The sequence below is a fragment of the Oncorhynchus masou genome, chromosome 22, assembly GCF_036934945.1.
Source record: "Oncorhynchus masou masou isolate Uvic2021 chromosome 22, UVic_Omas_1.1, whole genome shotgun sequence".
In the NCBI taxonomy this organism is placed as follows: Eukaryota; Metazoa; Chordata; class Actinopteri; order Salmoniformes; family Salmonidae; genus Oncorhynchus; species Oncorhynchus masou.
Genome location: NC_088233.1, coordinates 55614834 through 55639478, shown reverse-complemented (window position 1 = coordinate 55639478; position 24645 = coordinate 55614834). Strand labels below are relative to the sequence as shown.

General features: G+C 43.9%; 1 protein-coding gene across 5 annotated transcripts in view; it reads right to left on the bottom strand.

Annotated features, from left to right (window-relative positions):
- Positions 1–24645, bottom strand: part of peak1 (pseudopodium-enriched atypical kinase 1) — a 265673-nt gene that overhangs the window by 39180 nt on the left and 201848 nt on the right. For all 5 annotated transcript variants that reach the window (XM_064930596.1, XM_064930598.1, XM_064930597.1 and 2 more), the window contains 2 exons: positions 17026–20493; positions 5244–5467 (listed from right to left, as the gene is read on the bottom strand). In XM_064930596.1, the coding sequence (XP_064786668.1) occupies positions 5244–5467; positions 17026–20354 (3553 nt within the window). In that variant the 5' untranslated portion in view covers positions 20355–20493. The remainder of the gene's footprint in view (positions 1–5243; positions 5468–17025; positions 20494–24645) is intronic.

Genomic DNA, 24645 nt, shown 5'->3' with positions numbered 1-24645 from the left:
ATGACAGGCTGCCCTCACAAAATAGGTTTCTAACCTCAAAGGTCTTTCCTGGTTAAATAAAGGTTAAAGAAATATGAAAGCAAATTCAAGAAAGTCCTCCATTAATCTTTCTTGCGCCCATCTATAACCTATCCTGTTTTCTGATCAGTGCAGTTGAAGGGCAGAAAATCACTCAGTCAACTTACCCACAAGTGAAAAATAAACTTGTTTGTTCATTCTCCATCACTAACATGTACCCTCTCATCAGCTGTTAGTTGGAGAAGGATGTAACGAGGTTGCAGGGTGCTCATCATTTAGTCACACAGAGGGCTTTGATCACTTTCAGGACACACACACACACACACCAGTGTGACAGGCCACTTGACAGCAATAAGAGCCATCCACACACACACACACATACACACACACACACACACACACACGCAGCAGCCCTTCATGTTCTGAAAGCCTCTCACGCAGCAGCCCTGCATGATCAAAGCAACAGGGCTTCCTCCATTTGGGCGACCGATACGGGCTTCCCAATTGCTTTCAAACAGCAAATCTAAAGTGCTGCAGTATGCATGTCATTACACCGACACCTTCTCAAGAAGGTTCTGATCTGATATAAACGGAAGCAAGTGATGATGATGAATATGCAATGGATCAGTCACTCCGAGTCAACCAGCCCTAATGGGGGCGCAGTCCTGCATGTAACATCAGTCCCCATGAAATGTAACTTCCGCTGCGCATTGCTAAGCAATAGCCTTTGATGAGTGATCCAGCAGGCTTCAATACAAAGTATTAGGGAAGAGTAACAGGGAAGCGGTCAGAGAGAGCCAGTAAGATGCACTACATGAACGAAAGTTTGTGGACAACCGTTCGTTGAGCATCTCATTCCAAAATCATGGGCATTATTATAGCATTGGTCCCCCCTTTTCTGCTATAAGTCCACTCTTCAGGGAAGGCTTTTCACTAGATGTCGGACCATTACTGAAGGGGACTTGCTTCCATTCAGCCACAAGAGCATTAGTGAGATTGGGCACTGATGTTGAGCGATTAGGCCTGGTTCACAGTCGGCATTCCAATTCATCCCAAAGGTGTTCAATGGGGTTGAGGTCAGGGCTGTGTGCAGGCCAGTCAAGTTCTTCCACACCAACCTCGACAAACCATTTTTGTATGGACTTGGCTTTGTGCACGGGGGCATTGTCATGCTGAAACAGGAAAGGGCCTTCCCCAAACTGTTGCCACAAAGTTGGAAGCACAGAATTGTCTGGAATGTCATGATATGTGGTATCGTTAAGATTTCCCTTCACTGGAATTAAGGGTCCTAGCCCGAACCATAAGAAACTGCCCCAGACCATTTTTCATCCTCTACCAAACTCTACATTTGGGACTATGCATTCGGGCAGGTACCGTTCTCCTGGAATCCACCAAACCCAGATTCGTCCATCTCTGTGAATGAATATGACAGTGAGAGAAATCACTTTTAAAGAATATTAGATATTTCCAACAAGTAGGATGAGCTTTTCGGAGGGAAATAGAGACTTTATGAAAAGGCATCATTGTGCACATCTATTCAAACTGTTGTTGAGAAATAGGGAAATAGCAAGGTTTTGCCTAGAGTTATTTATATATTCTGCCAGTGTTGGTGCCCGCTTTCACCGTGTTCATAACACTAGAAGGGACAAATACACCCACCACTGTTCTACTTTCTGTCCTTGTCTCTCAACCAATAACTAGACCTGAAAACCACCTGGCCAATCAAAGTCATCAATTGATCCAAGACCAGCTCAGTTAATCCCTACCATTGTGACAACGAGTCGTCATAATGCTGCATCAAATGTACACGATCCTAGAGGCATTGGCAAACACAATGTAACTAACTTCATTTATGTACCCTTAATTGCACCGAATACTTCTGTTTATCCTACAGCTATTGTACGCAGTAATCATGTGCCTATGAGCCATAGTTATACTGTTAGCACTGAGGTGGTGTGCCATAGTAGGAAGACCACTGTGTGCAGCTCACCCTGAGCTATCAGCTCCAATATAAATAACATGAGTAAGTCTACCGCTGATAAGCTTCCCAGTAAAGCATTCAAAACAATCAAGCAACCCAGAAAAGTGCTAAAAATAGCCTTAGAAACAAGGTCCATGAAGTCAATAACTTGCTTGTAACAGATGGCATTCATATTCTGACTATCTCTGAAACTCACTTAGACAATACCTTTGATGATAGTGGTAGCAATACATGGTTATAACATATACCGAAAATACAGAAATGCCAACGGGGGTGGTGTTGCAGTCTATACTCAGAACCACATTCTTGTAAAGCTTAGAGCAGATCTAATGCTAAATACTGTTGAAGTAATAATTCTACAGGTTCATCTGCCTCACCTGAAGCCGATTCTGGTGGGAGGCTGCTATAGACCACCAAGTGCTAACAGTCAGTATCTGGATAATATGTGTGAAATGATTGATAATGTATGTGATATCAACAGAGAAGTATATTTTCTGGGGGATTTAAATATTGACTTGCTATCATCAAGATGCCCACTCAAGAAAAAGCTTCAAACTGTGACCAGTGCCTGCAACCTGGTTCAGGTTGTCAGTCAACCTACCAGGGTAGTTACAAACAGCACCGGAATTAAATCATCAACATGTATTGATTACATCTTTACTAATGCTGCAGGTATTTGCTTTAAAGCAGTATCCAAATCCATTGGATGTAGTGATCACAATATGGTATCCATATCTAGGAAAACCAAAGTTCCAAAGGCTGGGCCTAATATAGTGTATAAGAGGTCATACAATAAGTTTTGTAGTGTTTCCTATGTTGATGATGTAAATAATATTTGCTGGTCTGTGGTGTGTAATGAGGAGCAACTAGACGCTGCACTTGACACTTCTATGAAACTACTTATTCCAGTTATTAACAAACACATACCCATTAATAAAATGACTGTAAAAACTGTTAAATCCCCGTGGATTGATGAGGAATTGAAAAATGGCATGGTTGAGAAAGATGAGGCAAAAGTTATGGCAAAAAAGTCTGGCAGCCCAACTGATTGGAAAATGTGCTGCAAATTAAGAAATCATGTGACTAAACTAAACAAAAATAAACTATACTATGAAACAAAGATAAATTACATAAAGAATAATAGTAAAGAGCTTCGGGGCACCTTAAATGAAACATTTTGAGAGAAAAAAGCCAAGTCGGCTCCATCATTCATTGAATCAGATGACTCATTCATCACAAAGCCCACTGATATTGCATTCTACTTCAATGACTTTTTCATTGGCAAGATAAGCAAACTTAGGGATGACATGCCAGCAACAAACTGACACTACACATCCAAGTATATCGTACCAAATTATAAAAGACAAGAATCGTACTTATGAATTCCGTAAAGTCAGTGTGGAAGAGGTGAAAAATTATTGTTGTCTAGCAACAATGACAAGCCACCGTGGTCTGACAATCTGGATGGAAAATTACTGAGGATAATAGCAGACGATATTGCCACTCCTATTTGCCACATCTTCAATTTAAGCCTACTAGAAAGTGTTTGCCCTCAGACCTGGAGGGAAGCAAAAGTAATTCCGCTACCCAAGAATAGTAAAGCCCCATTTACTGGCTCAAACAGCCGACCAATCAGCCTGTTACCAACCCTTAGTAAACGTCTGTAAACAATAGTGTTTGACCAGATACAATGCTATTTTACAGTAAACAAATTGACAACAGACTTTCAGCACGCTTATAGGGAAGGACACTCAACAACCACAGCACTTACAGAAATGACTGATTATTGGTTGAGAGAAATTGATGATAAAATTATTGTGGTGGCTGTCTTGTTAGACTTCAGTGTAGCTTTTGACATTATCGATCGTAGTCTGCTGCTGGAAAAACATATGTGTTATGGCTTTACACCTCCTGCTATAATGTGGATAAAGTTACTTGTCTAACAGAACACAGAGGGTGTTCTTTAATGGAAGCCTTTCAAATATAATCCAGTTAGAATCAGGAATTCCCCAGGGTAGCTTGTTTAGGCCCCTTGCTTTTTAAAATGTTTACTAACGACATGCCTCTCACTTTGAGTTAAGCTAGAGTGTCTATGTATGAGGATGACTCAACACTGTACATGTCAGCTACTACAGTGACTGAAATGACTGCAACACTTAAAGAGCTGCAATTAGTTTCAGAGTGGGTGGCAAGGAATATGTTTATCCTAAATATTCCTAAAACTAAAAGCATTGTATTTGGGACAGAAAATTCACTAAACCCTAAACCTCAACTAAATCTTGTTATAAATAATGTGGAAATTGAGACGACTAAAACGTTTGGAGTCACCCTAGATTGTAAACTGTTATGGTCAAAAGATATTGATACAGTAGTAGCTAAGATGGGAAGAAGTCTGTCTATAATAAAGCAACACTATTAACAACACTATCAACAAGGCCCTAGTTTTGTCGCAACTTGACTACTGTTCAGCCGTGTGGTCAGGTGCCACAAAAAAGGACATAGCAATTGGCTCAGAACAGAGCAGCACGGCTGGCCCTTGAATGTACACAGAGAGCTAATAATACTATGCATGTCAACCTCTCCTGGCTCAAAGTGGAGGAGAGACTGACTTCATCACTACTTTTATTTATGAGAGGTATTGACATGTTGAATGCACCAAGCTGTCTGTCTGAACTACTGGCATGCAGCTCGGACACCCATGCATACCCCACAAGACATGCCACAAGAGGTCTCTTCACAGTCCCCAAGTCCAGAACAGACTACGGGAGGTGCACAGTACAACATAGAGCAATGACAACATGGAACTCTATTCCACATCAAGTAACTGTTGCAAGCAGTAAAATTTGATTTAAAAAAACAGATAAAAAAACACCTTTTGGAACAGTGGGGACTGTGAAGCAACACAAACAGGCACAGACACATGCATACAAACACAGATTTAGTACTGTAGATATGTGGTAGTGGTGGAGTAGGGGCCTGAGGGCACACGGTGTGTTGTGAAATCTGTGAATGTATTGTAATGTTTTTTTTTTAAATGTAGAAACTGCCTTAATTTTGCTGGATCCTGGGAAGAGTAGCTGCTGCCTTGGCTAATGGGGATCCATAAAAAATACAAATACAAATTGCTCACCCAATAAAAAAAAAATCAGCATGTAGCTCTTAAGAAATGGACCCAGGGACCACCAACCTAGGGTGTTTTCAAGTTCACAGTGTCTCCCAATGGCCAGCTGAAGGCAGGTCTTACCCAGGTTGCTGTAGGTGGCACTGCAGGAGCTGGATGCTGGCGAGTGGGAGTGGCCATCCTCCTCCTCCGGGTCAACCAGGCTGGGACTGCTCTCGCTGGCCGAGGCCTGGGTGGCAGCCAGGATGACACACTCCTCCCCAGGGGACAGTAGCTCCAGTTTGGCGGATAAGGAGGACGCGGTGGGCATCTCCCCCTCGGATATGTTGGCATCACATGGCACCTGGCTGCGGGGCAAAGGAAAGAGAGATGGCAAAGCTTAGAGAGTGGGTAAAGGTTGTACCAGAATAGAGATGGCACTAGCATCTCATATACAGAGATGGAGGAACATGAAGGAATGTTTTAATATGAATGAACATGAATTGCCTAAAGGGGGGCTTAGAAAGGCATAGGAGAAAGTGAGGCTTGTGTCACAACAATGCCAAAAGGACAGTACGTCACTTGTGTGGAAGAGTCAGGAGCAAAGGGGTAACATTTCTGGTGGCACATGAGAGCCGACGAAAGGAAGACAGGAAGTTGGAAAGGAAGAGAGGAGCATTATGGTTAGGGTGATGAAAAGGGTGTCATAGGAATGTGCTAGATTTAAATGTGTTGTTAGCAACTTTTAATGAGATCCCTGCCAGCCATGTATATATATGTGTGTGTGTGTGAGTAATTTATCCTGAGCAAGGCATATCTCCATCTGTAAATCTGAAATAAATGCTCACTGTGTATTATCTGATGACCGAGATCGACATAAAACTAACCCATGCATGGATTGATACGGTAATCTAAATGTCATAATATGTGGAAATACTTGCATCTAAACTGCAACTTTAACTCATATGGATGAATAAACGGTATATTAATACAGTGCATTCAGAAAGTATTCAGACCCCTTGATTTTTGTTGTTGTTACGTTACACATTTTGTTACGATACAGCCTTATTCTAAAATGTATTGCATTTTTTTCCCTTAGCAATCTACACACACTAACCCGAGAGCAGGTTTTTAGAAATGTTTGCAAATGTATCAAAATAACAACAGAAATCCCTGATTTACAAAAGTATTCAGACCATTTGCTATGAGACGCGGAATTAAGCTCAGGTGCATCCTGTTTCCATTGATCTGTGACAAGAGATGAAAAGAATCTGCCCACTCCATCAAGCAATGGGGACAACAACACAGGGCATTCACGGGACCTCATGGAACCATGGACCGCACCTGCAGAAACTGGACAACGGGGGGAAGCAGAGGAGATACCTATCATAGACTTCTCCCAGCTGACGCTTGACATGCCACCTACGCCGCCTCAAGTGGGAGAAACAACCAGCTGGTATGATTGAGTAGAATCAGCCAACAGTAACACGGAAGCAGCAATGTGAGAGTCAGTAGTGCATGACCTTAAATGGTAATAATAGGAAGCTTCCGTTTAACACACAGGCCTAAGGTTACGTAGGTCTACAGCCCCAGTGGGAACTTCCCCTGAGAGATCATAAGACAGTATGATCCTCGTTAACTTATGAGACAGACTTCATATGGAGAATCATCACAGGTAAATGTACTATTGCACTATACTCTTTGTGTTAGACTATAACAATATTAGAGAATTGGATTACTTTGCCTAAGTACTTATTGGATCACTATCTGAATATACTTGGTTGAATTTAGTGACCCCGAGACTGAGTCTACAAAACACAGAGGTCTAAACACCTCTTGAATACAGACGAAGTGGCAGTCACTCAGTGAGACATCAGGTACAGATGTGATTGGCAATACAAGGAAACAGCAAAGTACCAGTTACAATATATTGAGTCCATACACAGAGTTGTAAGTGTATTAAGATACTGGAATTCGGAATCTAGCGTCATAGCTGCGAGAATACCGATTACGGAAAAGTGACCAAGGGGCTGAGCATTTAAGGTAATTGAACTACTTTTGCTATTTAGTCAAAATTGTTAGAAGTGTTAAACACATTTAAAGTTTTGCAATATTATCTGGCAGAGCTTAAAGCATTAAGGATTGATTGACCATTATTGTTGTATTGAGAAACTGTATAACAAAAAACAGAGTGAGTTAATAAAAGCTTGACACTTTAACAACTAGGCCAGATTAACACTCTCACTGAACACAAAGTGACCCTGGTTATAGGTTAAAGTGATTGCACTAAATAATATTTCATTGTTTGGACAATAATATATTTTTAAGAGAGTCGAAACATATACCAATACTAGTTTCCGAGTGACTACTAGCTGACGAGCATAATAAATACTAGGAATTGTTATTAGGTATTGATATATACATAGGTAAGGATAACTTGAGGGTAAGGAAATATAGGAGGAATCCATAACGCTTAAGAATATTTTAATAGGAGTATATCTATCCAAGGCCTCATACTAGACCGGAAAATAAGGGAGTGACAACGTGAAAGAAGGAACAAACCCAACTCACTCGAAGGGCCATTACGAATACATAGGAAGGTTGGTAGGGCCGCACGGCAAGGCCCTTGTTACACCGAAGTAACTAAAATCCTAAAGTACTCTGCCTAGCCAGAGGACAAGGTTGAAGCTTTTCCTGCAGGTATTGGGCAAAAGTCAGCACCGTGACAAATCAACATTGAGATGTTTCTAGAACTTCATTGTTGCAAACTGTTGTAAATTCAATTGATTGGACATGATTTGGAAAGGCACACACCTGTCTATATAAGGTCCCACAGTTGACAGTGCATGTCAGAGCAAAAACCAAGCCATGAGGTCGAAGGAATTGTCCATAGAGCTCTGAGATCTGAGGAAGGGTACCAAAACTTTGTAGGTCCCCAAGTACACAGTGGCCTCCCTCATTCTTAAATGGAAGAAGTTTGGAACCACCAAAACTCTTCCTACAGTAGCGTTGTCCGGGTTAGGGAAGGATTTGGCCGGGGTAAACCGTCATTGTAAAATAATAATTTGTTCTTAACTGACTTGCCTAGTTAAATAAAGGTTAAATAAAAATTAATTCATTAACCCTAGTCGTCCTAATGACAACATCACGTCAAGGCTATGGTGTAATGTTTTGACTGACAGACACGAGGTCCTGGTCAGAAAATACACGGAATGCACTACAGTATATAAAACTGTCCATTATTACTACAGCACTAGCTGAAACGAAGACAGAGGTCTGAGGACACCAATGAGTCAAAACAACGGAACGTACGTTCAAATATCATTTACAACAAGCAGGCTAGAGATTGAATGTGTGCAAAGTCAATTTCATGTCTGTGTTCCAGCTGACCAACAGCAGTCGACAGGCCAGTTGCGTATTCATTACTTAGGTGTACTTGCTAAAGGCAAAGCACAACTCTAGATTTCTTACATATGCATGTTATTATATGATTTAAAAAAAAACATTAACATCAAACCAACTTCAAATGTCCAGAGTGCCCCAACTCTGATTGCTTAAGAAAATATTTTTTATACCATTTATACTTCTTGAACTACAACAATATTTAAATGAACTCCCAATGCATTTCAATAGAACAAAAAGGCCCATAGACGTCAATGTTAAATAAAGAAAATATTCTCTACCCATCTCCTCCTACACCGTTCATACTGGCCTAAATAAATATCCTTTGACAAGCTATGCATACTTTTGGAACTATAACCATTTTCAGTTAGAGTAAGTTAGCATAACATAACCCACGAACAGTAACTCTTGAACCATTCAAGCATGAGGCACCAAGCCAACTTTCTCATATTCAGCCTATCCTAACTGTGGTAATTAGCATAAAATCAGGTATAAAAAGTAATGGATTCAATGCCAAAAATAAAAACAGTGGTAGACTTTTTAAATTATATCACCTTTTAACCATTTCAGCTACAAACATTAAAAAGACATTAACATTTTCTAAACTTTTCAAAACCATGAAAACTTTAAAACAAGCACACCACATTTTCTTCAGGAAACATACTTTTCTAATTATCATTATTATTATCATCTACTATGTCATTACAAAAATAGTGTATTCTCTGAATTTCCTTCAAAGAACCTGCACATTGAAATGTTTTTTTTTGGGACAGGTTATTCAGGAAAAGTTAAGAGTTCAAGCTGAGACAGGTCAGAGCACAGGGTCTCCAGCGCAGGCTACTGACGCTAGGTCTCCTTTAGAGGACAGAAGAGGAAACTATAGCAATAGGTAATGCATCTAAACATTCACAGAATAACGCATAGATGGATAGTAATATTTCTGAAACAGGTTAGTGAATTCAAGTGTTTTATTAGATTTGTGAAAATACATGGTGGAATATCAACCAATATCAATCTTGGTGTCATCAGACCAGAGAATCTTGTTTCTCATGGTCTGAGAGTCTTTAAATGCCTTTTGGCAAACATCAAGCTGGCTGTCATGTGCCTTTTACTGATAAGTGGCTTCCGTCTGGCCCTTACCATAAAGGCCTGATTGGTGGAGTGCTGCAGAGATGGTTGTCCTTCTGGAGGGTTCCCCCATCTCCACAGAAGAACTCTAGAGCTCTGTCATAGTGACCATTGGGTTCTTTGTCACCTCCCTGACCAAAGCCCTTCTCCCCCGATTGCTCAGTTTGGCCAGGCAGCCAGCTTTAGGAAGAGTCTTGGTGGTTCCAAACTTCTTATATGCTGAGCAATTGTTGGCTGCTTTTACTTCACTCTGTGGTCCAACTCATCCCAAACCATCTCCATTGGGTGGAGGTCGGGGGATTGTGGAGGCCAGGACATCTGATGCAGCACTCCATCACTCTCATTCTAGGTCAATTAGCCCTTGCACACCCTGGAGGTGTATTGGGTCATTGTCCTGTTGAAAAACAAATGATAGTCCCACAAACCAGATGGGATGGCGTATCGCTGCAGAGTGCTGTGGTAGCCATGCTGGTTAAGTGTGCCTTGAATGCTAAATAATTCACTGACAGTGTCACCAGCAAAGCACCCCCAGAACATCACACCTCCTCCTCCATGCTTCACGGTGGGAACCACACATGCGGAGATCATCCGTTCATCTCACAAAGACATGGTGTTTGGAACCAAAAATCTCCAAGTTGAACTCATCAGTCCAAAAGGACAGATTTCCACCGGTCTAATGTCGTTTACCCATGTTTTTGGCCCAAGCAAGTCTCTTCTTATTATTGGTGTCCTTTAGTAGTGGTTTCTTTGCAGAAATTCGACCATTAAGGCCTGATTCACACGGTCTCCTCTGAACAGTTGATGTTGAGATGTGTCTGTTACTTGAAGTCTGTGAAGCATTTATTTGGGCTGCAATCTGAGGTTGGTAACAGTACGGAACGTATCCTCTGCAGCAGAGATAACTCTGGGTCTTCCTTTCCTGTGGCGGTCTTCATGAGAGCCAGTTTCATCATAGCTCTTGATGGTTTGTGCGACTGCACTTGAAGAATCTTTCAAAGTTCTAGACATTTTCCATATTGACTGACCTTTATGTCTTAAAGTCATGATGGACTGTTGTTTCTCTTTGCTTATTTGGGCGGTTCTTGCAATAATATCTTCTGTATACCACCCCTACCTTGTCACAACACAACTGATTGGCTCAAACGCATTACGAAGGAAAGAAATTCCAGAAATTAACTTTTAACAAGGCACACCTGTTAATTTAAATGCATTCCAGGTGACTACCTCATGAAGCTGGTTGAGAAAATACCAGGAGTGTGCAAAGCTGTCATCAAGGCAAAGTGTGACTACTTTGAAGAATCTCAAATATATTTTGAATTGTTTAACACTTTTTTGGTTACTACATGATTCCATATGTGTTATTTCATAGTTTTGATGTCTTCACTATTATTCTACAATGAAGAAAATAGCAAAAACAAAGAAACACCCAGGAATGAGTGTGTCCAAACTTTTGCCTGGCACAGTACATATATATATTTTGAACAGGATCATCTATTTTGGATGCATTTTGAATAGAATTGATGGAAAGCGAGAAAGACAATGACAGAATGCTCACAAGCGCACTGATTTCAAGCAACAATATTCAAGTGATATGCTGTTTTAAAACTCTACAGCTTTACAAATAAAATCAATCGAAACTGTTGCAGCGGCAATTGTTGAATGGAAAGAGACATCTGTTACAAAACCCCAAAACGTTAAATAACATTCGGAGATTTTCAAACCAAGCCTTCGATACTGGGTTAGCCTACAAGGTAGGGAGGGATGTATTTTCTGTTTGTGGAGATTGACAGACTATTTATTGAGGTGTTGAAAACGCAAACCATGATATTGAAGTGCCAAAAGTCGGTATGTTTTGTTTATTGGTTGTGTGGTGCATTGGCACAGAAACCTGTTGGTGGAAAATGTGTTGCATATATTTAATGTAATTATACACATGCCATCAGAATGTTGAAAATCTGATTTCCCCATAGCTGATTATTGTCTGCAACTGGCTCTGATAGTGAAGTAATGAAACAGGCAGGGAGAGTGAGCTCGTCTGTGGCGGTCAGCGAACTCTCAACCCTCTGGCCCGTAGCCCTGCGTGGCATCAACTGTGCCACAAAAGCATACCGAAGTGGCAACGTAATTATCCACATTCATAAAGACGGGGTTGCTACACATTTTGAGTGTATGAACAATACTCCACCACCTATACGTCGTCTTGTGATGATTTAGTTGATAACTTTAATAGCAAATTAAGGGCAACCATTGATGCCGTAGCTCCAGTAAAGTTGAAAAAGGACACATCCAAACAGAGAGTCCCTCAGATGAGTGAGGAAACTAATCAATTAAAGAGAAATTACAGAAAGGCAGAGCGGAAGTGGAGACGGTCAAAGTTGAAGGTCTATTATGATTTCTGAGAGAACAACTTGGCTTATAAAACAAGGCAATTAAAAATGCCAGACGGGCTCATTTTTCTAACTTGATCACTATTAATCAGAATAATTTGAGTGCTCTTCTCGATCATTAATGATCTAATAAATCCTACCCGCAAACCTATGTGAACTTTCCTCCACGTCTAAATGTGATGAGATATATTTCAGAGATAAGATAACATACATTAGGCTGGGTATCAGTCAAGCAACACCTGATGATAAGTTTGATGATATGTGCCCAAGCCTGTCATGCAAAGGCATCTGGATTTATATTCTCCCTGGTTGACACAGACATACTCAGGACAGTGATATCACAACTTAAGCCTTCTACCTGCCTTCTTGATCCTATCCCCACCACCTTCTACAAAACAGTTTTTAATTGCATATCTGAAGTGCAAGCTATTGTTAAAAACTGCTATGGTGAAACCTCTTCTGAAAAAAAGTCAATGAAATTCTTCAACTCTTAGCCGCACAGAGACTGTCTTAGTTAAAGTGGTACACGATCTTAGAGCCAACACAGATGCCAAACAGCTCTCTGTCCTTGTACTCCTGGATTTAAATGCTGCATTCGACACTGTTGAACATGATGTCCTTCTGGACAGACTGGAGAGGTGGGTTGGCCTCTCCGGTCCAGTTCTACATTGGTTTAGCACATACTTAACCGGTCAAGAGTTTGTCATCACCCTTGGTGAAGATAACTCAGAAAATACATATCTCATGTGGCATTCCATAAGGTTTGATTTTGGGATGAGTACTGTTCCGTTGCTATATGTTAACCCTTGGCAGCGTTATCAGAAAGCACAGCATTGATTGTTACTGCTACACAGACTATACACAACTTTACATTTCTGTGTCACCAGAGGATTTTAACTCCACAGATAAATTAGACAGTATTAAGTGAATTAAATATTGGTTGGCTCACAATTTCTGTCAACTAAGTCAAGACAAGACCGATGTACTTATTGTTGGAGCCAAAGCACAGAGAGAGAATCTGGATGCACATTTTAAAACACCAGGTAAAAAACCTAGGTGTATTTTAGATTCTGAACTCAATTTCGAATAACATACTAGGAATGTGACCAAAATAGCTTTTTACCACCTGAGGAACATTGCCAAGGTGTGCCCGTCTCTTTCTCGGGATGATACAGAGAGACTCATCCATGCTTTTATTGCAAGCAGACTTGACTACTGTAATGCTCTCCTGTCTGGTCTACCCAAGAAAGCAATTGGTCAACTGCAAAACATACAGAATGCTGCAGCACGGGTACTGACAAAGACCAGACAGAGAGCACACATTACGCCGGTTTTAACGTCTTTGCACTGGCTGCCTGTCAGTTTTAAAACTAATTTCAAGATTTGTCTATTGGTTTTTAAATCAATCCACGATTGTGCACCCAATACATGCCAGACATGCTATTTATTTATGTACCCAGTAGGTTCCCTAGGTCCTCTGGCACTGACCTTTTAACTATCCTGAAGTCTAGGACCAAGAAGCATGGAGAGGCAGCTTTTAGTTACTATGCCCCCAGCCTCTGGAATAGCCTGTCAGAGAACCTGAGGGGGACCAAGAGGCATGGAGAGACAGCCTTTAGTTATTATTGCCCTCCCCAGCCTCTGCCCCCAGCCTCTGGAATAGCCTGTCAGAGAACCTGAGGGGGCCAAGAGGCATGGAGAGACAGCCTTTAGTTATTATGCCCCCAGCCTCTGGAATAGCTTTAGTTATTATGCCCCCAGCCTCTGTCAGAGAACCTGAGGGGGACCAAGAGGCATGGAGAGACAGCCTTTAGTTATTATGCCCCCAGCCTCTGGAATAGCCTGTCAGAGAACCTGAGGGGGGACCAAGAGGCATGGAGAGACAGCCTTTAGTTATTATGTCCCCAGCCTCTGGAATAGCCTGTCAGAGAACCTGAGGGGGCCAAGAGGCATGGAGAGACAGCCTTTAGTTATTATGCCCCCAGCCTCTGGAATAGCCTGTCAGAGAACCTGAGGGGGACCAAGAGGCATGGAGAGACAGCCTTTAGTTATTATGCCCCCAGCCTCTGGAATAGCCTGCATGGAGAGACAGAGAACCTGAGGGGGACCAAGAGGCATGGAGAGACAGCCTTTAGTTATTATGCCCCCAGCCTCTGGAATAGCCTGTCAGAGAACCTGACAGCCTTTAGTTATTATGCCCCCAGCCTCTGGAATAGCCTGTCAGAGAACCTGAGGGGGGCCGAACGGTGGACATATTTAAAAGAGATCTTAAAACAAATCTATTTAGCTTTGCTTTTCCTTAGGGTTCCTTTTAGCCGTTCAGTTTTCATTTGTATTATTTTGTTTTTTATCCTCTCATGTTTGTTGTGGAGTAAATATTTAAGTTTAAATTTCCATTGCTTTTAGTTTTTTCCTCTGAAGCACATTGTGCTGCATTTCATGTTTGAAAGATGCTGTATAAATAAAGCTTAGTTTGATTCATTGATTTGACTACGCAGCTGCGGCAAGAGAACATTTTTCACTGGCTGTCCACTGGTCGCAAAAACAATCATTGATAGGCAGCTTAAACATCTTCAATTCAACCATTATTTTGTTAAATTACAAATCTAAATTTGTCAACAGCCATTCACAACAACCACAATTCTTCAGCCGCAAATAGAAGTGTGAGTCACATCAATGCGCTATGTAGATATCAATAAAAGTAGTATCCATGTCGCCCGTAGACTACACCTTACCTCCAAACTTTTATTCAAGTTGGATAATCTTTGGATACCGACAGCAGTCACACCACTGGAAGAAATAACTTGGACTGTAGCAAACAAAAGCCGATTCCTGGTCTTTCCCGCAATCCATCAAGCAAATAGTGCTCTCTGACCAATTTAAATGCCCTTTTTCAATGCTGATATGAATGCCATTGAGAATAAACAGAAAGGTGTCAAATATATCAACATATCAAGACCATTTCAAGGACAGCTTTTTTCCATCTACGTAACATTGCAAAAATCAGAAACTTTTTGTCGAAAAATGTGGCAGAAAAATGTATCCATGCTTTTGTCACTTCTAGGTTAGACTACTGCAATAATGCTCTACTTTCCGGCTACCCGGATAAAGCACTAAATAAACTTCAGTTAGTGCTAAATACGACTGCTAGAATCCTGACTAGAACCAAAAAATGTATCATATTACTCCAGTGCTAGCCTCCCTACACTGGCTTCCTGTCAAGGCAAGGGCTGATTTCAAGGTTTTACTGCTAACCTACAAAGCATAACATTGCTTTGCTCCTACCTATCTCTCTGATTTGGTCCTGCCGTACATACCTACACGTACGCTACGGTCACAAGACGCAGGCCTCCTAATTGTCCCTAGAATTTCTAAGCAAACAGCTGGAGGCAGGGCTTTCTCCTATAGAGCTCCATTTTTATGGAATGGTCTGCCTACTCATGTAAGAGACCCAGGAGTGGGAAGGTGAATGGAAAGGCTCTGGAGCAACGAACCGCCCTTGCTGTCTCTGCATGGCCGGTTCCCCTCTTTCCACTGGGATTCTCTGCCTCTAACCCTATTACAGGGGCTGAGTCACTGGCTTACTGGGGCTCTTTCATACCGTCCCTAGGAGGGGTGCGTCACTTGAGTGGGTTGAGTCACTGATGTGATCTTCCTGTCTGGGTTGGCGCCCCCCCTTGGGTTGTGCCGTGGCGGAGATCTTTGTGGGCTATACTCGGCCTTGTTACAGGATGGTAAGTTGGTGGTTGAAGATATCCCTCTAGTGGTGTGGGGGCTGTGCTTTGGCAAAGTGGGTGGGGTTATATCCTTCCTGTTTGGCCCTGACCGGGGGTGTCCTCGGATGGGGCCACAGTGTCTCCTGACCCCTCCTGTCTCAGCCTCCAGTATTTATGCTGCAGTAGTTTATGTGTCGGGGGCTAGGGTCAGTTTGTTATATCTGGAGTATTCTCTTGTCCTATTCGGTGTCCTATGTGAATTTAAGTGTGCTCTCTCTAATTCTCTCTTTCTTCTCTCTCTCGGAGGACCTGAGCCCTAGGACCATGCCTCAGGACTACCTGACATGATGACTCCTTGCTATCCCCAGTCCACCTGGCCGTGCTGCTGCTCCAGTTTCAACTGTTCTGCCTTATTATTATTTGACCATGCTGGTCATTTATGAACATTTGAACATCTTGGCCATGTTCTGTTATAATCTCCACCCGGCACAGCCAGAAGAGAACTGGCCACCCCACATAGCCTGGTTCCTCTCTAGGTTTCTTCCTAGGTTTTGGCCTTTCTAGGGAGTTTTTCCTAGCCACCGTGCTTCTACACCTGCATTGCTTGCTGTTTGGGGTTTTAGGCTGGGTTTCTGTACAGCACTTTGAGATATTAGCTGATGTACGAAGGGCTATATAAATACATTTGATTTGATATAATTATTTCAAAACATCCTTTCTGAATTTCAAAGTGATCCTAGAAGTAATCAAATTTTTCTAAAGTATCTGTAATATGATTACAATATTTTAGCTGTATTCAACAATATTCTATTTTTTTGTGTGATCAGTTACATGTAATCCATTACTCTCCAACCCTGGTCATGCAACACTGTTGTTTGAGATGAGATTAACTGGGCCCAGCTCAAAAGTTGTGCCCTAAAAAGGGTGCCATTTGGGACACATTCTGTGTGTCTGAATAGGCCAGTAAAGTGTAGATTACAGCCCTGCTCATTAACTAGTCACAATCCGTCCTGATTCAACTGAAAACGTTGCCACCTCTCATCACTGTGCCCCCTGCTCTTACTGGCATAGCTCAATTAACTGCATTTGATGGATGGCCAAAGTACCCATCTCAAACAGTATATTACCCAATAATGCCTTATCATAAAGCGTGCGGCTTACAAATAACAAGGCCTGCAGTTAGGAGGCGGCTTATAAGTCAGTATAGAGAACATTTTTAAACAATTTTCCTGAGCAAGGACTAACAGAAACAAGAGAAATTAGCTTTTTTTTAAACATATTTAAATCAATTACCTGATGGCCGTGCAGTGGAGGGCAGTCCCGGTGGTAGATGGTCTGATGTCTTGGCTCTCCTCCGGGGACAGCAGAGACGTTTCTCTGCATTCCTCCACCCGCAGTTCCCCCTCCCAGTCACCGGAGGCGCTGCCGTCTGGCTTGTAGGTGAATATGATTGTGGGTTTCTGACTGGGGTCCTCGTTCTTGGCCTCAGAGAACCAGTGGTGGCGTTGGATGGGCGGAGGTGGCAGCATGTGGATGACTGTCCCGTCCAGCCCCACCAGCTTGCCCTTCTTCGTCTCCTTCTGTGCTTTCTCCCGCTGTTCGTCCTCATCCTTCCGCCGGCGGAAGAAGCTCTTGAAGGAGATCCAGCGTTTGGGCTTGGCGCTCTCTACCGCCACCCGTCTCCCCTCCCCTCCACCCGGACTGATCTCTCCATCACAGGGGCGCGAGGGGGAGCTGGAGGCGGCAGGCTTGGTCCAGTGGCCAAAGTGTCTCTGAAGGATGTTGGAGGCGTAGTATGGGGAAGAGGTGGATCTGGGAGGGGGGAATGGAGCGTTGGGCTCTGACTTCGTGGGGCTGGACAGGGGCACGGCTGCTGAGGCACTCTGGGATTTGGGCAGCTGTTTAGAGGGTGTGTCCTTCCTGGGTTTGGACAGGCAGCTGTCAGTGGAGGAGAAGAGAGACTTGGGTCGACTGAGTGTTTCTTTGGTGGCGTTTGGTGGAAGGGCATACAGCTCCTCGACACTGCAGGCTTTAGAATGTGGGGAAGGTGACTCTGGGGGAGACTGTGGGGGCTGGATAGAGGCAACGATCTGGGACAACACAGTGCTGGCCTTCTCCCGGTGGCCCGTCCCAGTGCCTGATGATGACAGTGGGAAGTCAGTGCTCCCCTCTTTGCTGGATGTTGTTTCCCCACTGATCTTGCGAGTGCGCCCACGAGAGGCTGAACTGGAGCTGCTTTTGGCCAAGGTGGCAGCGACAGTGAGAGGAGATGGAACAGCAATCGATGTGACAGCTGAAGGAGAAAGAGAACCAGCAGCCATGTTCGCAGCTACAGTCAAGTCTTTAGCGGTTCGAGCGGTTAGCTCCTGGCTTATCAGCGCTGCTGCAGCGGCTTTCCTTTCTCCAGCAGCAGCTTTCTCCGATGCCGCTTTACCAATAGTTTTCTCTGTAGGAGAAGGTTGGACACTCTCCGAGGAGCCAACCTCCTCATAAGTGTGGCTAGCCACTCTCCCGTCCTTCGTTTGAGGCATCTCCCCGCTGAGACCCAGGAAGCTCTTATACACCGCCAGGTTGTCGTAAGCACTTGGGTTGATGACGATGGGCACCTTGACGGCGTTCTTGGACCTGCGGGAGTATGTGGTATCGTCCCGGATGATGATGGGGAAGGGGGGCATCCCTGCATTGTTGTAACTGTTGAACTTGATCTCGGACAGGTTAGGGGATTTCACAGGTACAGTCCGAGAGGAGGAGAGGCCAGCAATGGGGGAGGTTGGGGCTGACTTGTGGCTGCAGTGGCGAGGTGGGACGGCAGGGCCAGATGCTACCGTGGACTCCAGATCCACTTTGGCGATCTTCTGACGGGGACTGGTGCTAGACGTCCACACCTCCTGGTAGCGGATAGCACCTGGTTGCTTGCTGGCCTTGCCCTGGAAGACAAACGGTGTGGCGGATGTGGGGGAGATGGGAGATGATGGGGACATGGGTGAGGCTGGAGACAGTGGCTGGCCTAAGGGGGAGATGGGGTAGGAAGAGGGGCTAATGGGAGTCTTTGGCTGTTTGGGAGTGCGTTCTTGGTTTTGTTCCTCTGGGTTAGCCATGGACGCAGACACGTCCACCACTGTGTAGGGCTTACAGATAAGATGCTTCTCCAGGTTAACCACACGGTAAGGTTTGGCTTGCTCCTCTGTGGGGCTGAAGCTGATCATCACTGGCTGCCCGGGAAGAGCTTGAGGCATAGGTAAGCCCTCCCTGCTGTCCTGATCCTCCAATTGGATTGCGAGAACAGCCTTGTGGGTTTCCGTGACCTTGGGTGGACTGACAGCCTTCTGGGTGTGTTGTTCCTTGTCTGTACCAGCAGCCTGGAGGGCCGGTGTTCTGAAAGCTGAGGGGGAGTGCAGACCGTTTCTCAGGGGGCCACAGGGAGCACTGCTGCTGCAGCTGGAAGTGGTGCGTAAGTCCTCCGGCAGCGATGATGAGGACTCTGGGGAAGTGGTGCACTCTGAATTGGAGAGAAAGCCGCTGCCCTGCAGGTCACCAGGGCCGTACGGAAGGAGACCGTGGCCTCCATTGGAGTCTGTGGAGGGGTATCCATTAAGGATCTCATCATAACTGTCGTCATAGTCCACGGCGCAGATCCTCTGGAGTGAGCGGTTACGTAACGGTACAGTGTTCCACTTCTTCCCCTGGGCAAAGGGGACTGGGGAGAGTGTGGCGGCACGGAAGTTGGCGAAGCGCGGCTGGCCCCGCATACGGATCTCCATGGCTAGAAGTTCCTCGTCACTCTCATCCCAGCTCTCATGTTCTTCATCGTCGTCGTTATCTTCACTTTCGTCATCTTCATCCTCATCATCATCCTCTCCTTCGCTGGAGAACTCAGGGTAGCAGAAGCGCCCTCCTTCGGTGCTGATGACCTCCATACTGTTGCTGAGGGACACCCGCTTTTGGGCTGCCCCTCCACTGCTGCTGCTCCCAATGGCCAAGCAACCAGAAGCGGGGAGTCCTCTCTCTAAAGAGCGCTGGAAGGAGCTGCTGATGCGCCCCAAAAAGAGGTCCTTCGACCCGGACAAGGGGCTGGGGCTAGGGCCAGAGCCCAGGCCCGCAATCTCCTTGAGCATGTCAGTCAAACCATTGCCATTCCCACGGGGTGCGCGCCGACTGCGCTGCCTGTAACGCTCAATCTCCTCCACGGCATATTCCCCTTCATTGTTGTTAGGCCCGCCGGGCTTCTTGCTGTTCATCCCATTTCGGGTCCAGACGGTAAAGGCAGAGGTTTTGCCGGGTTCACCAGCGTCTGGTGGCCGATGTAGGTTGCCCTCCAAGTCCAGGTCGGCCGAAGAGCAGGACAGCATCATGGTGGGCTTGACAGCGATTGTGGGCTTCTTAGCCACGGGAGGGCGGAAGTGACCAGAGCGGGTTGAGACACCGTCACCGCCTCCCCTCTGGGAGCTGTTACCGTTGGGTCTAGTTCCAGCAGGGGGTTGGCTCTGTTGTTGGGGGGGTTGCTCAGGGGCAATCGTCTTCAGGCCACCCTCGGCCAGGCGGTGCAGGCTCTTGGGCTTAAAGCAGTTCTTGCACTCGCCTGGTTTCCACACATGCTCCGTGAAGGTGTTGCAGGCAGACATGGCTGCTGTCCTGGTGAGACAGCACAGTGGGTCAGTGGACAGGAAACCCCTCCATGGGAACCACAAAGGCAGGGGAATGGACTATTCGACAGCACCGCTGCCTTCCGGTTAACCCTCAGACCTAGCAGAGAGACTTAGCCTGAAAGAAAATGAAACATGGCATTATTAAACTGTCATCTCACAACATTTGTTTATATCTATTTAATTGTTTCAGCATAAAACATAAAAGCTTTAGTATTAAGTTTGCTTAATTCAGAATACCTGACATGAACAGAGTATTCAATGTATTATTGTTTTTTAAAGTAGCCAACATGATGAAATCATGTAATAAATATTTAAATTTTCAGAATGACTAACACTTTTTGAAAAGGGCAACAAAAGATATTCAAAAATATAGAGGGTAAATGTATACAGCCCTAAAATGAGAGAGGGTAAGTGCCTAACATATACAACCCTAAAATGAGAGAGGGTAAGTGCCTAACGTATACAGCCCTAAAATGAGAGAGGGTAAGTGCCTAACGTATACAGCCCTAAAATGAGAGAGGGTAAGTGCCTAACATATACAGCCCTAAAATGAGAGAGGGTAAGTGCCTAACGTATGCAGCCCTAAAATGAGAGAGGGTAAGTGCCTAACGTATACAGCCCTAAAATGAGAGAGGGTAAGTGCCTAACGTATACAGCCCTAAAATGAGAGAGGGTAAGTGCCTAACGTATACAGCCCTAAAATGAGAGAGGGTAAGTGCCTAACGTATACAGCCCTAAAATGAGAGAGGGTAAGTGCCTAACGTATACAGCCCTAAAATGAGAGAGGGTAAGTGCCTAACGTATACAGCCCTAAAATGAAAGATGAATCGCTCATGTGAGGATTTATGACTTTACTTACACAATTTTTTCGTGAGGTAATAATATTTGATAAAATATTTTACAAGTCCAGACATGGCTTAATGACTACCGAATGTACACTTTAAGCCCATGGGTGTTACAAATAAGCCCAACTTTTAAATAATCCATATTTATTATTTTCCAAATGTTGTAAACTTATAAATGGACATTTATGTAAGCTTAAATTCTAATCACTTCCCCTAAAGTTAAAATATATTGATCATTACTGTTCATGGAAGTAGCATTCATATCCACAGAGGTTTTTGTTCATGCCAGCCAGTACACACCCCGTAAAAAAAATCAACTAATCAGACTTCAATCAAGACGGTGTGTTACTGCTTGGCGAGAACAAAAACCTGCACACACACACACCAGACCTCTGTGGTTAAGACTCCATGCACAAAGACCTACTTTAAATTAATTATGTGTATGTCACAAAGCAGGACTACATTTATTTAGAGATCTCCCTCATAAATCAACAGCAAGGACTTAGGGTGAAGACAAACTACACTACCGGTCAAAAGTTTCAGAAGCCTAAACATTCCAGGTTTTTTTTGTGTTTTTTTAAACTATTTTCTACATTGTAGAATAATAGGGAAGACATAAACAAAACTATGAAATAACACAGATGGAATCATGTAGTAACTAAAAAAAGTATTTTTTATATATTTTATATTTGAAATTCCAATTCCTCCTTCGGCCGCCTTTCCTTCCAGTTCTCTGCTGCTGGAACGACTGGAACGACCTGCAAAAATCTCTGAAGCTGGAGGCTCATATCTCACTCACTAACTTTAAGCACCAGCTGTTCGAGCAGCTCACAGATCACTGCACCTGTACATAGCCCACCTGTAAATAGCCCATCCAACTACCTCATCGCCATACTGTATTTATTTATTAATCTTGCTCCTTTTCACCCCAGTATCTCTACTTGCACATTCATCTTCTGCACATCTACCATTCCAGTGTTTAATTGCTATATTGTCATTACTTTGCCACCATGGCCTATTTATTGCCATTATTGCCTATGTTTTGTTTATTCCATGTGTAACTCTGTGTTGTTGTATGTGTCTAAATGGTTTGCTGTATCTTGGCCAGGTCGCAGTTGCAAATGAGAACTTGTTCTCAACTAGCCTACCTGGTTAAATAAAGGTGAAATAAAAATTAAAAATATACTGGGGGTTCTGAAGAAGCACCCCTTTATCCATATGTGCATCAAAACTTCAATGGTCTGTCACATACACACACTCTGGTCTGCAGTGACCCTCTCCAGTAAGATCTGTCCGCAATTGAATTCATTGCAGCACAGACATTCCTCTTTTGTCGACATGGTTGGACAGCACCAACATACGAACCACCAGTCAGAGTCTGACCATGGCTACCCAGGATCATGAACTGCTTGCTGGTCTCACAATTCTTGTTCTCACTGTCTCAACTGATCTTCGGTGTATTCCGGCTCAAATAAATGTCATCCAGCTCTTCTTGGAAAGAGGGATAAAAAGCAGCCATTCGAACTACTTAGCAATCTGGGACAGACAGTGCAAGGGTAACATAGCTCCCCGTGAACCTGAAGAAACTAGTACAGCACCCATTTTCAAAAGCTTGCCTTCGAGGGTGTGAATACAATTGGACAAGGAAGTAGGGCTCCAGTCAAGCTGTAGTCTTTACAAAGCCAGGAAAAATGAGTCAACCTAGATATCATGCAATGTCCTGGCAGACAGGAACATCGTTGAGACAAGTCCAATGGCTTTATTGAACAAGGATAACCATTTCTACTTGCTGCGTGATCGGCAAAACACAAAGACAATAACATTAATTGCTTCAGAACATGAATAAAATTCATTTTTTTGATCAGACAGCAGGCTCAATCAACTGATGATTGTGGACTATAGGAAAAAGAGGACTGAGCACACCCTCATTCTCATCGACTGGGCTGCAGTAGAGCAGGTTGAGAGCTTCAAGTTCCTTGGGTCCACATCACCAACATGGTCAAAGCACACCAAGACAGTCGTGAAGAGGGCACGACAAAACCTATTCCCCCTCAAGAGACTGAGAAGTTTTGACATGGGTCCTCAGATTCCCAAAAGGTTCTACAGCTGCACCATCAAGAGCATCCTGATGGGTTACATCACTGCCTGGTATGGCAACTGCGAACGGCCCAGTACATCAATCACAGGGGCCAAGCTTCCTGCCATCCAGGACCTCTATACCAGGCGGTGTCAGAGGAAGGCCCTAAAAATTGTCAAAGACTCCAGCCCCCCTAGTCATAGACTGTTCTCTCTGCTACCGGACGGCAAGCGGTACCGGAGCGCCAAGTCTAGTTCCAAGAGGCTTCTAAACAGCTTCTACCCCCAAGCCATTAGACTCTTGTACATCTAGTCAAATAGCTACCTAGACTATTTGCATTGCCCCCCCCCACCCCATCTTTACACCACTGCTACTCTCTGTTGTCATCTATGCATAGTCACTTTAATAACTCTACCCACGTACATACTACCTCAACTAACTGGTGCCCCCGCACATTGCCTCTGTATTGGTACCCACCTGTATATCGTCTCGCTATTGTTATTTTACTGGTGCTCTTTAATTACTTGTTACTTGAATCTCTTATTCTTGTCCATATTATCTTGAAACTGCATTGTTGGTTAGGGGCTCGTAAGTAAGCATTTCACTGTAAGGTTTACACCTGTTGTATTCAGGACATTTGACCAATACCTTTTGATTTGATGACATTGGATATACTCTCCTGGGGTGAAAATTCTAAAATACCGCTATGGTGCATAATTATGTCTGAAACACTCATCACACAGAATTATGTAGGGAGAAAGGAAAACAACCCAAAGTGTCTAGCTGTGACGATTCCCTTTAACAATAGAACATAATTGACTAAAACTGGAATGTATACAACAATATATTTTTTTTATTTAAGAACAACTTCTTATTTTCAATGACGGCCTAGGAACAGGGTTCCTAGGCAGTCAAAAGTCCAAATAGAAATCAAAACCAATCCATGCATGCATTCAGAGGTGACAAAAACACACAGCACTGCTCTCTTCCCTCCATTAGGTGGCGATGCATTGCAATGTTTTCTCTGTCAGGGGCAGAGTAACTCCACTGAGGGGCAGTGAGCTCCCCTGCTCCTCGGCTGAGCCTGTGAGGCTATGCGGCTAGCGGGTCAAACATTTCCCAGGCCTATTTTTGGACTGCAGCTCTGTGCAGTTGCTAGTTACAATCAGCCAGGCTTACAAGGGATCGACGGACTGACAATGCCATAAAGTCAGGCCCCATGCTGAGATGTAACTGCATCGGAGGAGCGAGGGCTTGGCAGGTCTTTTCAACTGAATTCAGATTTGTTTCATTTCAGTCCAAACAGTACGGATGAACTTTATTTTGCAGTGTCAACAGAAATAAC